Here is a 14,878-nt window from a genome sequence, read left to right as displayed (position 1 = left end):
TTGACTAAAAAGTACACTCCTGTTTTTTATTAAACCCTTCTGTTCCTTTTAACCTTTTGACGTCTGATGTGTTTGAGAGTTAAGACTGAGGTGTAACAACATTCAGATATTAGGATCAAGGTGGAATCTTCTATATACAAGCCAGAAAATTCAATGCATCCTAATAGCTAGGAGCCGGTCTCACATTAATTTCAGTTCAAGTTCTTGTTCCTGTGTTGTACAAAATTTTCACTCTTCTTACGAAACTTCACAATACATGTCAGTCATCAAAGTCCAGCTTTTCTTGCTTTGTTGCAAATAATGTATATCCATCTAAACATTGTCAAGGAAGTTTTAGGACCAAGTTCTTATCTTAACATTTTCTACAGCTGAGAAGTCTTTATTAAACCTCACAACCCTTGAAATATTTAAGACAGGATCCATTAGGAAATTGAAATTTGTCAGTGGACAAAAACCTTGTACTGTCCATATTTTAAGCCATATCGCATTCTTTTTACACTTTTGAAGACCTATGTCATTAGTTATCTGTAATAACACCAAAGACAATTTCTTATGGAGCCCGAGAAAATAAATTTAAAATTTCACAAGGTAAAATCGTCACGCATAAGATTTCATTTTGTGAAATTTGAGGCTTCTGAAGTATTTCCTCACAGCCTCCATATTTATTTTAAGAACCTTTCTTTTGGAGTTTTTTCATATAACTTGTTACATTTATAGCTCTTGAAAAGTGTGAAAAAGAATGCAATATGCTTATTCTGATACAAGGTTTTTGTCCACTGAAAATAAAAATTACTCAATTTCCCAGTGGATTTCATCTTAAATAATTTTTTCAGCATCTGAATCCCTACACTCCCTCTCTTTACCCCTGCCCTCTATCTGGTTTTAGCGTTTCATCCCACTACAGGCACAAGGTCACCAGTAAGAATGAGCTGTCTGATTCCAATATCTTTGATATTGCAACTCAGAAAAGCTCACAGTCTTTTCTTTTTGGTTTGCTTGATGTGAATGATGTTTCAAACAAAATAATTTGTTCCACTCTAATGCCTACTTTATGTCTGACTTATTTTAAAAATCAATTTTTTGGTCCTACTCCACTTTTCTTCTTTACCAAAGCCCATCTCCTTTTCGAGACAATTCTTAAAGTGCTGGTAGTGGATTTGAATTTTCTTCTCCAGGGCTTTTTTTTCAATGAAAGCAGTAATAACTAACACTGGTTCACAGACCACAATATTGCTTCCTGAATATAAGCTTTGCAGGAACAACTGTTTCCTGATTGCATATAATCCAATACTAATTCTTTCAACATTGTTTTCTTTGGCTGCTCATCAAATCAAAGGAACTGTCATCACTCAGATTAACATGATTCCATTTCATTCTTCGCTAAATTTCCATCATATCCCTTGTTCCATTAGTACAGTGGAACCTCAAAATAACAAACCTTGACTATCCAAAGTCCTTGTTATCACAAACAATTTTTTTTTAACCCAGTAATAGTAAAATACAAAATAATGATATATGTGTATTAGAAAAAAAAACTCAATATAGTGAAACCTCGTTATAAAGAACAAATTTTGCCAGTCCCTTTGCTCTTCATTTTATCAAGGTTCTACTGTATTGTGTAGTTATGATTGCAAACCAAAGTCAGCATAAATGTAACATTTAGGCTGTCACTATATGGCCAGATGCCAGTCAAGATTTTCAAAATACTAAATAGTTTTAACCTTGTACAATCATCAGATGATTTTATATTCTTGTCTCCTAATTCCCAAATCCCTAGATCTACTTTTGCTTTATTCCATGTCACCCAATGTAGCAAGATCAGACAGATCAGACTGTCAATAGTTTAATTAATTGACTTGAAAACCTTGATCAGATGTTGGGGCCCGTTTCTCGAAAGTCCCGGTAACTTTTCAGACCTGAAAAGCTGTTTCATGCTTGCCGAGTTTGCATTCAAAATCAAAGTTTCAATAATTTTGCAAATGATACAATAAAACTATCAGTTAACAAAGCAAAATGGCCTGGTTTGTGAGCTAGAAACTGTGCTGTTTTTATTTTAAAATCTACCTTTGGGCTTGCAAAGTTACCGGGCCTTTCGAGAAACGGGCCTCTGGTCATTTAGAAACTTTTTAAAATATGACCACAAGGGTGATTTATATATTATCTAAATCTAAATTGATAATCCACAAAGGGGGTAGCACATGAATGGATGTAAACAAAAGTTTTTAAAAAAATTGGGAGACACATGATCAATAGACCTGACCCCACACGACTTGAAAGTGGAATTAAATTTGTCAGCCACTCAAGTCATACTGCTGTAGATTTCTATGCAAAGTGATCAATCATACTACAACACAAAGCCCTTACACCTGGTCAAATGTGGATACATTACACAAATGACTGCATGTCCGTATCCACTTCAAGCAAAGGAAGTTAATACACTTCCCCAAAGCACGGAAGAATTCCTAGTAATTAAAATAAACCAGTGCTTTTGACTTAACCAAGAATAAGAAGTTTTGCCAAATTTCGTTTACTTGTCCACCTTAAATAATGTACCAAACTCAGCGCAAGTATTAAAGTTGGTCTGTGGTATATTGTTTCACGCGGCGGAGTATTTGAAGTTAAAATATCCTGGACGTGACGCACGCGATTAAGTGACTGTGACCAAATGCAATATAGACGTGACACATATCCGCCTGTGACTAAAATAAATCCACTTTAATAGAATTCGTTAGTTCAAGCGTCTCTCTTCAGTACTAACAAGCAATTTAATAAAGTTACGCGTGCACTGCCCTGAAATGGGGACTAAGAATCCGTCCGCAAATTGACCAGATATGAAGTCTTAATTACATTATTCCGGATAAACTTCTTCTCAAACAGAAGATGACAAGTAATTATCAAGAGAAACAATGTCAATGAAACATACCCGCAGTCTATATTTCAATAAATATTTAACCTAAGCTTTCCGTTACTTTGAATTAGGTAGTTCTTTATAAAGTTTTCTTTGCGGTATTAACTGAAGTGTGTTGCGTAAAACAGTTTCGTTTGAGATAAAAAGGATACAAATTCCGGCAACAGAGGTTAACAGACAAGCAAATATGGCTAAATTTCTTCTTTTCATCTGCTTAAGTTGCTTCTGCCTAGTGGCAAACTGTTTGTTAATGGCTTCCATGCGCCTTCTCTCCGCTTCCGTAAAGTCGCTTGACTTGTCCGCCATATTGAAATTCTCAATCCGCTGACCAACAGGACGCGGCTTCAAAAATTCTGACGTCAATAGATTTCGAAACGAGGCTTTTTTTGCGTGACTTTGCCCTCCAATGATGAAATCAATGACGTCAATAGCTTTTCACCAATCAAAATGAAGCTTTTAAAAATATACGAGAACTTTCGTACGTTCTTATTGGTCTATTTCGGTCATCTGATGCTCCAGTATTGCCTAAAAATCGATGACCAAATCCTTCCAAAATAGATCGCCATCGCTATATAGCTCAGTGACTCAGCGAAATTCTTTCAAGTGATCACGAGGAAAGGGGCTTACCAGTTGTTTTGTACAGTTTGTCGATAAAGTGTGTTTCTTTCTGCTTTTATAGTTCTCACATTGGTGGAACCGAAGACATAAACAAGCAAGTTATATCAAGAAAAAAGGAACAAGGAACTTTTCAAGCTTTTCCGATTCCTATCAACAGTAATTGCCGTTTCAAAACTTTCACATTAAGTAAGATTAGCAGACATGGCTGTTGGCAAGAAGTATTTCGACTCTGCGAACCTCTTCCAACTCGCAATGGCCTTTTCAATGTTAAGACCAGAGCTTCAGGGGTTCATCGGCCAAAACACAACCCCGCCGATGCCAGCCTATCCACAGTACCAACAAAATTACACCGGAGTTGCCTTTGCGCCAAGCAGCACAAGCAACTTCAACTTCCATGTAGTTCCCAAAGAAGCAGCTGCAGATTATAATAATCCTCTAAGCGAGTTTCTCGACTGGCATACAACAGGCCAAAATCGATTTGATGGAGACAGTGTGGCGATGCTTTTTGACGGAGTCGATAGTCAAGTCCCACGTGAATCGCGTGCTTCCTTCAGTACCGAGTTGGAGAGCGGTTACAGTTCGGATGGGGCCCGCTCGCCTCTTTCATCTGTCGCTGGCTCACCTCATCACGATCATGAATCAAGTGCAGGAAACTTTCAATTGCCCAATGGAGATTTCAATAATTTTGGTGCAGCTGGCTTTACACCGCCAGGCGAGGAAGAAGTTCTGAAATCGATGGGCAATTTCGAACTTGAAGACTACATCGACCTCGACGTACTGTACGAGGGGCCGCCGCAGAAAAAAGCATTTTTACCTGAAGATCAAGCCTTCAATCCACACATCAAGGCTGAACCATTGAGCCCTGTTGACAGCTACACAAAATTTCCCAGCTCACCGCCACAGACCTACGTACCTTCCGATTTCGCTCGCAAGAGTCCTCTCGACGAAATTTCCGTAGAGCCATTCAACTTTGATGGTCCATTCTCGACAGACTCTATTGATTTCATCCCTACAGCCGAAGAACTCCAACATGTAGGGGAAGATGTGGACCCAGAATTTGATTTTGCATCATGGGCCGATAATTTGAACTTTGAAAATGATTTGGCTCTCGATATTTTCGACCCAAGACCACCGGCGGTGCAGAATGCAGTGGAAAACAAACATGACACATTGCTCCCTCTGGGACAAGAACTCGTGCCTGTCTTTTCAGAAGCAGCAGCGACCAGAAACGACAGTGGAGGTTCGTTTTCAGGTAAGATCTTTCTTGTGATACTGAAATTCTTAAGATCACCACCCAAAAAATATATATATCGCTATATGAGCGTGAAGTTATGGTAAACTTGCTAATTTTTCTGACATTCAGATAGTTACATAATCGAATCAACTTAAAGTACCAAATTTAAGTACGCAGTTCTGAAAAAAATACTTGTTCTTAATATTAATCTGTCCTGTTTCAGTTCTTTTTAAAGCGCTTTCGTGACCATATTAGTTTGGAAGTATTTGTTATTATTTGCTTAGAAACAATTTCCGTTTTTGCTAACAAATTCTGTTCAGTTTCGTGACTTCGAACAAAGTAATTAATACGGTGCATTGTTTGTGCGCAGGGCCAATATATTCTTTATCTTTAAGCACTACAAGTTTGTTGTTGTTCATACAGTACCGATAAACCTCGTTAGCGTGCTTTGCGCTCGTTTCAAAGAATATTATTCTTTGCGGGTGGCTTCGTTTCGACGAATACAGAAAGAGAATTGTTTGGGGACGTGATAATTTCTGCAAATCGTAAAGCTCTCTTAGCAGGAGTGCCGTCGTTAATAAGGAACCCTTGGGGGGTATGATATATTATGCGAAATTCCGGTCCTTGCTGACGTCATTGTCAAAAACTCGTTCTGTTTGGGTATTTTAAGTATGATTTCCATGTAAATTAGACTGGAGTTTGTGAATTAATTGTTGATAATATCTAATGTGTTACTGGTCTGTTTTTCTTTTCAGAAACTGCAAGAGAAGAAACCCATGGCATTGGTGGAAACTGGGAGAGCACATCTTTGCCATTGTTGTCAAGCGCAACAATCAAGCAAGAGAAACCAGATTTTTCTGGGCCATCAACAAGCACATCTAGCAGATTTGCACCAACAAAAGCCCCAAGGGATTGTAAAGATGCAAAGCCAAAGATTGGTTCATCTTCTTCATCATCACACTTTGCATCGGAAGAAGAAATAGTAGATATGAGTATTGCTGAATTTAACACATTTTTGGAAACACTGTCAGAAGCCCAGGCGCAAGAAGCCAGAGATATTCGTAGAAGAGGGAAGAACAAGGTTGCTGCCCGCTTGTGCCGCAAAAGAAAGATAGAAGTTGTAAGTGACATTGAAGAAGAAATCAACAGCCTTAGAAAGCAGAAAGAGGATGTCCTCAATCAGAGGAAAAAACTGCAGGCTGAGAATGCCTATTATAAAAATAAAATTATTGAACTGCAAGATCATCTCTTTAAGAGCTTACGAGATGAAAGTGGCAGACCTCTTTCACCTAATGAGTATTCACTCTTCCAAGGAGCTAATGGAAGCATATATGTTGGAAAAAACATTGTTTCTGAATCAAAAAAGAAGCAATCTCGTGGTTAAGTAATGACTGTTAAGAGACCATTGAAAACTGTAGTGAAGTTAAATGCAAATTCACTGAAGCCATAGCAAGGTCTTGCAGAGACCTTAACACACAGCCAGCCTTTTCCCTAGAAGTCGCTCGTGATCAAATGAATGAACATTTATTTCCATCACTGATATGTCATGGTATTTATATTGGAGAAAAACTTAGGAACAGGAATATGCTAGTCAGTAGCAGATTACGGCTTTTTGTTCTAACCTACCAAATTAATGCAACTTCATACTTTTTCTATACTTGTACATTTCACCATTTTTTAGTCATAGAATTAGTGTAACAATGTAAAATTCATAGTTGTTAGAGAAATTTTCATAGGCCATTTTCTAACAAATTTTGTTCAGGCCTGCTAAGGTGTTCAAAAACAGTGTTATTAATAGTTCGTTGTAAACAGGCCATTCGAAAATCTTTTTCATAAAGAGGAACAGACATAGTGTACATAGTAATTTATAGTCTCTCCGATCCATTTCTAGATGACATTAGCTTTTCAGGGTGCAAAGAAAGTCAGTTTTACAGCTTGCCATTCAGGAAAGCTGTAGTTAGCATTTACTCGCCCAAAAGTCATTTTTACTAGCCCGATGATGGCCAGGGTTGATAACAGTTCTATTGTGATTAGAATTCCTTAGAAAAATTTCACTTGCCAGGCGGGCAAGTTAAGAATAGGATTGACTACCCCAATAGTAAAATCCACTAGCCCCGGGTTATCTGAGATGACTTTCTTTGCACGCTGCTTTCTCTTATTCTCCCTGCCACAAGTGTTCAACACAAAATTCCTTAAATATTTTATCCAAATTTCATTTTGTTAAATATGGAAATACAGACGTACCAACTGAAAGTACTGCTGAAGAGGTTTCATTTGAATGGTCCTACCCCATAGGATTTCATCCACAAACTCACAAGTGGTAGTGATGGCTTACTAATGTGTCTTGTTGCCCTTTAATCTACCTAACTTTTACGCTAGGGCTAAGCGTGTTTTCTGAATTGCAAGTTTTTCGAAAAGGCTGGACACGTCACGGTGTCTCGCACAAAGAAAGTTAAAAAATTTTGAGTTCTAAATGCAATGGTGCATTTTAATATGTAATGTAAATAGTGTAAATATATATTTCCTTAGTTAGAGTATATAAGACACTAATTGTCGTAACTTTTTATTATTAATATCTATCTGTTGTAAGCAGTTAGAAGATACATAAGTAGTAGATTTCTTTCTACCAACGAGATAACAGGAAAAAATAATTGAAAATAAAAACAAGTAATAAAAGAAACGAATTTGTTTAAAGAAGATATGACCCTTTGTAATTTCTGTCCGGATATTATAGCAATAATAATAATAGTATCAATTGTCTTTAAACTTTCATGTAAAAACATTTTTCTTTTCTGACAAATGGTGTTCTACGAAACATTTTAAATGAGTGATAATTTTAACAGGTTCCATCAATCATTATGTGGTTTTGGGAGGTGGATTCGTGGATTTTCAACAATTTTGTTTCAAGTGTTGTGTTCCATTGTCAGTTTTGTTTGTTTTGTTTTGTTTACCTAATTTGTGGCGGTCGGGGACGGCACTGCTAATAACTACGCTTTACATAATGCACGCATGATGCTGGTACTGCACAATTTTAAGGTATTAAGGCCTACTGCTGCTGGCGACTTTTTCCTGCAAACTGTTGCAAAAAGTGTTTGATTGAAAGTTGGGATTCATCTTATCACGCGCGACAAATTTTCTGTTACAGAGAGTGTTGCATCTCTTAAGAACAGTTCTCTTCTGAGCAACATGAAAATCTGTTGCAGAAAGTCGCAACAAACATTTTGGGTTTTCCAGCTGCAAGAAGAAATAAGCCTTTTTTAGTTCTCCGTTTTTTCGGTGCCCATCCGTTGAGACTCAGCGAAGTCAGTAATGAGATTGAATCATGGCTTTAACCTTTTCAATAATGGAGCCTGAAGTTGATTTACTTAGGGTACGACCATTAAACTTTTGAGTGGAGGATTGGGTCATATCAGGAATGACAAAAAACCTCTTGCATATTTTCCGTACTTGGATACGGTCCTTGAGAATTTCTTCTTACAGAAAGATCGGTCTACATATTGACAAATCGAACGGAAATGGATGAAGTTAAGCCCAATTTGGGAGTGACTTTTCCGCTGACGTCAAAATCCTGGTTGCGCAAGGCCCCTGTTTATTATGTATCTTTAGTCAATCTGAAATCAACTAGCGTGGCTAAATCAATCAGTAGAGTTAAAACTGGCCAAACGTATATTGAGAACGTTTTTACTTTTTTTTATTTTGGAGGGTGCATAAATCGAGCTCCAGCCTAGCCTCGTAGATATCAGTTTCATTTTTGACATGTTGTAAACGGAGTCTTGTAACTACGAGCAAATTTCAGCATGCACTCTTAGTTTGTGCGCTTGGAAATAATGGGCGTACGAAAGAACCAGCGCCTGCCTTTAGGCCTAAAAAGCTCGCTCCGGCTGACTTAACAGGGGCACGCTACGACGGTTCCCTCTTAAATACACTGAAAACACTTTAACGCTATCCAGAGTACTTTTAGATCTCTAGAAATGCATTCTAAGAGGTGCTTTAAAATTCGTACCTGTTCGGTCATCCTAGGGGAACTTGAGTCTTTTCGATACAAGGGCTTCAGTATTATTTTCCCGAAAATTTTAGATGTAATATAACGTATTACGAAGGTGAGAATTTTACTGATTCCTCTCTCCATCAAATTTGTGCATCCGAAAATTTTAGGTTTCCATTTTTGTACGAATTTATTAGGTAAGCTTCGAAAATTGTGTGTTCATAAATGGAACGGTCATCTAGAAATTTTTAGGTTCTCAAGTTATAGAAAATTCTAGGCAATATTACTTCTCCGGGAAGATATTTTACGGAAAACAGTCGTTAGGTGCCCCTGACTTAACAGTGTGAAACTCGTGAGGTCGACATTTTTTGTCATTTCTATGGGAATATATATCAATCTACAATTACGAAACGACTCTTGGAGGGGCAGGTAGTCCAAGCTCGAAAATATGTGTGTAACCGCGGAGCGTAACCGACGAAATGAGACATACAGATTCACGGCATGGGAAAAAGATTTTTTCTGCCACTTAAAATAAGAAAGACATTTAGAAAAAAAATGATAAAACTGCTTCTACTTCAGTTCATTTTTCTTGTTTCTTGAGTAGTTCTGAGCCGATTTATAGCAGGAGTCACTGATTTTGAGGTTTCTAGCCGGAAACCGGTTTGCTCTCTAGTTTTTCCTCGAGCTAAGGCCACTCTCGAGCTTGGGTTTCCTGCGGGCCTGTTGATCAGGAATATGCTCGTTTGACGTAGGTTACTAGGCGTTGTCTTTCAATATCAAAAGCCGAGACCGTACTTGTCGCGTATTGTTTTTATGAGTCTGAGGAATGACGACGTGATAAACATTTATTACATTAAAGCCACAAAACTTTACCTTGAACTTGCGACTCATGCGGTCCCGACTTTTTCCTGTCTCAATTTTATGCTTAATTTACGGCAAGAGAGGAAACCCTCATTTCATAAAGTGACAGATGAAAAAAAAATTGCTATATAGGCTCACGTTATCCTTCCTTCCGAGAACTCTTCTGATTGGTCAAAAGTTGCTTTCAATATCCTGCCGCGGAAACCAAACAGAGGAGGTCTTTAAAGTTTTCCCAAAACAGGGAGAGTTTACTAGACTGACTTAGATCAGAGCTGTTTCGCTCGGATATCCAAAGCCCGCGCACAATAAAGAATTGAGCCGGTCGCACATGAATCGCTGGTGGTTCAGAAAAATAATTAATGTCAATAATTCTCAAAGTAAATTAATCTAGTATCCCTATTATATTAATTGTCTTATCTGCCTCCGGGAATGAACATGAATATTTCAATAATTTAAATTTTAAATTTTTGTTTGACTTGAGACTCGTGCATGAACTCCCATCAAACTCACCAGATTAACTCTATGCAATAAAAGGCAACTTGCATCGGTTTGAACGGATCAGTTTCTCTGATTTGCAACATCATTTTGCTCATTTTCGTGCAAAAAAATTAAACTGAGTGCTCAATTGCACCGCTGTAGAATGCATCTGAGGGAAGAAAAATGAATGTTATCAAATTTTCTAGTCTGTAGTTTTTGCTGGCTGATGAAAGTGACTAGTCTTTTGACTATCACAGACTATTTAGAATTCAGCTACTCCAAGTAGCTGATATGAAGCAACAATGATATCTTCTCTGTTCTCGTTTATTCAGTCCTGAATTATATGTTATTATTATTATTCAGTCCTTAATTATATGTTATATGTTTATATGTTGGGACTACCGCAAACTATTTTGGATTGGTGAGGTTACAGCTCGCGTTTATAGCTCCGAATCGAAGGGGACGAGCTTAACTAGATCTAGGGAGGGGGGCTACCCCTGGGGGCATGCTCCCCAGGAAAATTTTGAAGTGTTGAAATTTAGAGCTTCTCTTAAAGACAGTGAGAAAAATACTCACAAAGCGGATAGTGAGTGAGAAATTTAACTTAAGTTGTTCAGAGATGGACTTATAACTTACTTACTTACTTACTTAGGGACTTTAGTTCGGGAATAACGCCGAGCCATCCTGACAAAATCCGTTTCCAAAAGGTCCCATCGAGTTGATTTGTTAATTGGGCGTAGTATCGTCCAGTCTGTTGTCTGCCTTGATGCTAATAAATGTATTATGTATATGCCGGTCTATAAATCTACCAGAAAAGAGTTTCAAAACTAACAACACAAAAAACTGTTGTTTTCTGCTAAGTTTCAACAATTCTTCCTTAGTTTCAAGGAAAACTTGAATTACCTTTAACGGGTATAAATGGACAAATAAAAAACAGACGTGATCTAGAGTTCGTTGCAACATTTCATACAACAGGTTCTCCCCCGTATTCGCTTGTAAAGCTGCCGTGAAAACGGCATATTGTCAACAATGATTTTGGGACGGATTTGTTTAATTTGTTCGCTCTTATATTTTTCATGGCCATTACGTCTAGTGTGGTAATTTAATTTTGTCATCAGTGAAGGCGACCCGTTGCCGTGGAACCTCGATATAACGATCCTCGATATGACTATGTCCTCGGTATAACAAACTATTTTCTTTACCCCATATAAAAAAGAGTCTCCGATCTAACGAAAACTCGTTATGGACGTTATAGCGAATAAACTTTTGCCAGCCTTCAACTTTGCCCTTTGTCATATCGAAGTTCCAGAGTATTATCATTTTGGTTTTCTTTTTCACCCTGTTGAGTAGAAGACAAAATAGATTCCAATCTTTACATGTCATTAACCGATCAAAGGGTTAAGAATGAACACTTCACATGAAAAAAATTGACGTTTTCTTCAATTTCTAGAGACCGCGAACACTTTTTCCCCGCCTGTGACGCAATTTGATAGACATTTGTCAGTCGTCACATAACCTGCGGTCAAGCGGTCCTTTTTCTCCTTTATTTTTTGGCTCTTTCCCCGACAAAAAAACCCGCCTGATTGTAGGTTACCACGGAGCGTTTTGCATAGTATTAATCTCTATAGCACGAGGCGTAGGTCCAACAGTTTCTAATGATGCGAGCGCGTAGGGCTCCAAATTTTACTGGCACGGTTCGAGGTTCGGGAGCCCGCACTCCTAGAAAATTGTTTAAATCTTTAAACTAAGTTCTTAAGTCGAACTCTTGGTCCCAACGGACAGTCCATTCATTCACTTTTAACCTGCAGCCCTGGAGTCCACTCGGTGTAACTGCCAACCTCTCTACAGCCATTTACAAGTCAACAATTTACAAACTGATGTACTTTCTGTGTCGTACTCGGGTTGTTTTGCTAACAGTTTTGTTTTAAACATTGCATTTCTGTTGTATTTCTGAGTTTAAGTGGCCGTTGAAGAGAGGTTTTCACTGTATTTTTTTTAGTATTGTCGAAAGTTTAGCCGTTTACGAAAAAAATTATCGTGGTCTGGTTTCCCACCGTTTTAGATCATAAAATAGCGAATGTTTCCAAGGTTTCACTTGATTAACGCACAAGTATTTTACTATTTGTTAAAATTCTTCTATCAAAGCTTTCAGCTCGAAAGGAAGTCTTTGCTATATTCGGTTTCTTCTCAACAGGATGAATCGGCCATGAAAATTAATTAATCAAAAGTGGCAAACAGGACAACGGTATCACAGGAAAAAATAACAGATTCCCATTTTTGGATATTTTAGGGTATTTAAAGAATACCCACAAAAATCGCAAATTTGGAAGAGTGAGACAAGTCCCAACCAGGGAACTTGAAGAAGATTTTACCCCAGAGTAATTCTCAAACCATAGTGGCCAGAGAAAAAACTTCGACAAATCCTAATCAAGATTACTTTAACAGTGTGTTTAAATCCAAACTTTATTTTTTTATATATCTGCACGCATGCGCTACCAAACAAGGAAGCGAAGCAAGGACCACTTGGACAAACAGCAGCGAGAGAAAGCCAGATCTTGTTGAAGATCGCGATCAGCAACATAGAACAACACTTAAAATTGGAGACAAGGCTGATCGGACAGCTTCGGATGGGTAATTCAAATTTGCCCAATATTTCAGTTAGGCAAAAATAAACCTTCATCAAACTTTTCACCAGGGGCTAGAAAAGCCATACCGAGCAGTTGGCATTGTGTCCCCTGTTGTTATTTGGGTTCTTTCTGTAAATCGGCTACAAGAAGGTTTTAAACAAACAACACATGAAAACTGATTCTCCTAGGTAACGTTTCGAGAAAAAAATTGACGTCTAAGCTATAAAATCGACAAAAAAACCCACAATAGTTTATATCAGTAGACCGTACCCTTGTAACTTTGTTTGTTCGAGTTTGTCGCGACGCGGTCTTTAGTTTCTTTCCATAGTACGCTAGATGTTTCCATTCTATTCACTTTTGATGGATTGCTTTGAATAATTTGACATAACACTCCATGGCTAATATCCATGGCCATTACCTTTGTCTAAATTTACAACAGGTCCATGAACACACTGAATATTTTATAGCGTGCTGGAGGTAAGACAACATCAGTAAAAACCCGTTGTTACTTTTTTTCCCGTTTTTCCGAACAAGCGCAACATCGCATTGACCTCAAAATGGGTTGAATACGGACATTGCACTTCAACGATTTTTTTCATTTTTATTTTAAGAGACCGCGGACTTCTTTTTTTGGGTCTGTGAAGCACATTTGAAGATATTGGTTAGTCGGCGCTTTAATATAGCTCACGGGTGGCGTAGATCCAGCAGCAAGACACGTAACCGGCTTCCAATGAAGCGGGCGCCGAAGGTCCCGACTTCCTATGGGTTCCGAGGCCTGCAGCTTCGAATTCTTTTTAAACTTTAACGCTTTAAATTACTACAGTCGAAACTCTAGTAACGGCCACCTATTTTGCCCCAGAGAATAATCCGTACATTTACTTCTTTCAACCTCCCTTTTACGGACCCCCTAGGGTTTACAACGGTTCTAATGATAATTAATGAGGCATTGAGTAAAGAAATTCGTGACGTGATCTCTCTGAACGTGCCAACTTCAGCACTCACAGCAGTGATCAAGGTTGGTGAAAATGAAATGTTGTACAAATACAACACAAAATTACACCAGTTTGCCGTTGATATATTCGTTAGTTAAAAGATCATACCATAGCTTAATTTCTTAACAGTGTCGTTCATGTCATAGGACATGTAAACTCTCACGTTCATGCAGGGATGCTTTTACAATTCTGATGCAGTATGGGTTTATTTTTAGATTGAATACAATTCCAAAACATAATGGAGCCCCGGGGACTTACTATACGGAGGGAATTCAGATTAAGGTGTTTCGATATAGTTTTTTAGAGGCCATACTGATATTTTTCAATCGCTTTAAAAGTGATTTTATCCTTGTCTGATTGCTATAAAATTTTTACCAATGATTGACTATAGATTGAAATTTGTCAAAATGTAGTTTTAAGTAAAATCGATATTACTATGACAACAATAAACAAAAAACTTTGAAATTGATAAACGCCTAGTTTTGCGCGATCTACCCTGCGAACAGAGTCTCCTTCGATCTCCCTAGATAAGTCGGGAAGAGGAAGGAACGAGTCGCTTCCTCTTTCCCGACTTATCTAGGAAAGATCAAAGCGACTCTGCTAGCAGGGTATGCGCGATCTAGATCAGCTACTGAAAATCCAACACTAGGAACTTAGACCCTGTTTACATGGAGTGGGGGACCCCGGTCTAGTGGGGTAGGTTTCTTTTGTTTTGTGTTCCCCAGAGCGTGAAAACAAAAGAAACCAACCCCACTAGACCGGGGTCCCCCACTCCATGTAAACAGGCCCTTAACGTTTGGTGCTTGAATTCGACTAAAACGAAAATATATTTCAAACCTTAAATTTTCAATAGCCGTGATAGATTATTTATAAAAACCTTATAAATGACTCAAATTATTCTTGAGTAGGGTCAGAATGCTGCTTAACATCATATTTCGATGCTGGGAAATTTTGGTGTATTTTCGTTCTTGCGATCTTAAAAACTAACCCCTTTTCTCACCAGCTGTCTAAGTGCAACTTCATTAAAAATTTGGACTTTTGGCGCTTTTTTGTATATCTTTGAAACGACTTGAACGAATTTTTTAAAAATCTCTTCACATAATCTTCATAATGTATATAATACGGTCTGAAACTTTCATTAAGATTGATTGACTGTAACACCTTGAAATTTCAAGA

General features: G+C 38.0%; 1 protein-coding gene and 1 long non-coding RNA gene across 2 annotated transcripts; one reads left to right on the top strand and one right to left on the bottom strand.

Annotated features, from left to right (window-relative positions):
* LOC140931310 (uncharacterized) lies at window positions 1–3,409 on the bottom strand. The gene is made up of 2 exons (XR_012164954.1): window positions 3,061–3,409; window positions 1–312 (listed from the first exon to the last, which is right to left on the bottom strand). It is a non-coding gene; the product is annotated as an uncharacterized lncRNA (long non-coding RNA).
* A 170-nt stretch (window positions 3,410–3,579) lies between these two features.
* LOC140931309 (uncharacterized) lies at window positions 3,580–7,457 on the top strand. The gene is made up of 2 exons (XM_073381090.1): window positions 3,580–4,778; window positions 5,516–7,457. The coding sequence occupies exons 1-2, from the start codon at window positions 3,728–3,730 to the stop codon at window positions 6,142–6,144; spliced, it is 1,680 nt and encodes a 559-aa protein (XP_073237191.1). The 5' UTR covers window positions 3,580–3,727; the 3' UTR covers window positions 6,145–7,457.
* Window positions 7,458–14,878: the final 7,421 nt, after the last annotated feature.

The sequence above is a fragment of the Porites lutea genome, chromosome 3 (genome assembly GCF_958299795.1).
Source record: "Porites lutea chromosome 3, jaPorLute2.1, whole genome shotgun sequence".
NCBI classification, from domain to species: Eukaryota; Metazoa; Cnidaria; class Anthozoa; order Scleractinia; family Poritidae; genus Porites; species Porites lutea.
The sequence above is the reverse complement of the archived record's forward strand: the minus strand, read 5'-3'. Positions and strand labels throughout refer to the sequence as shown.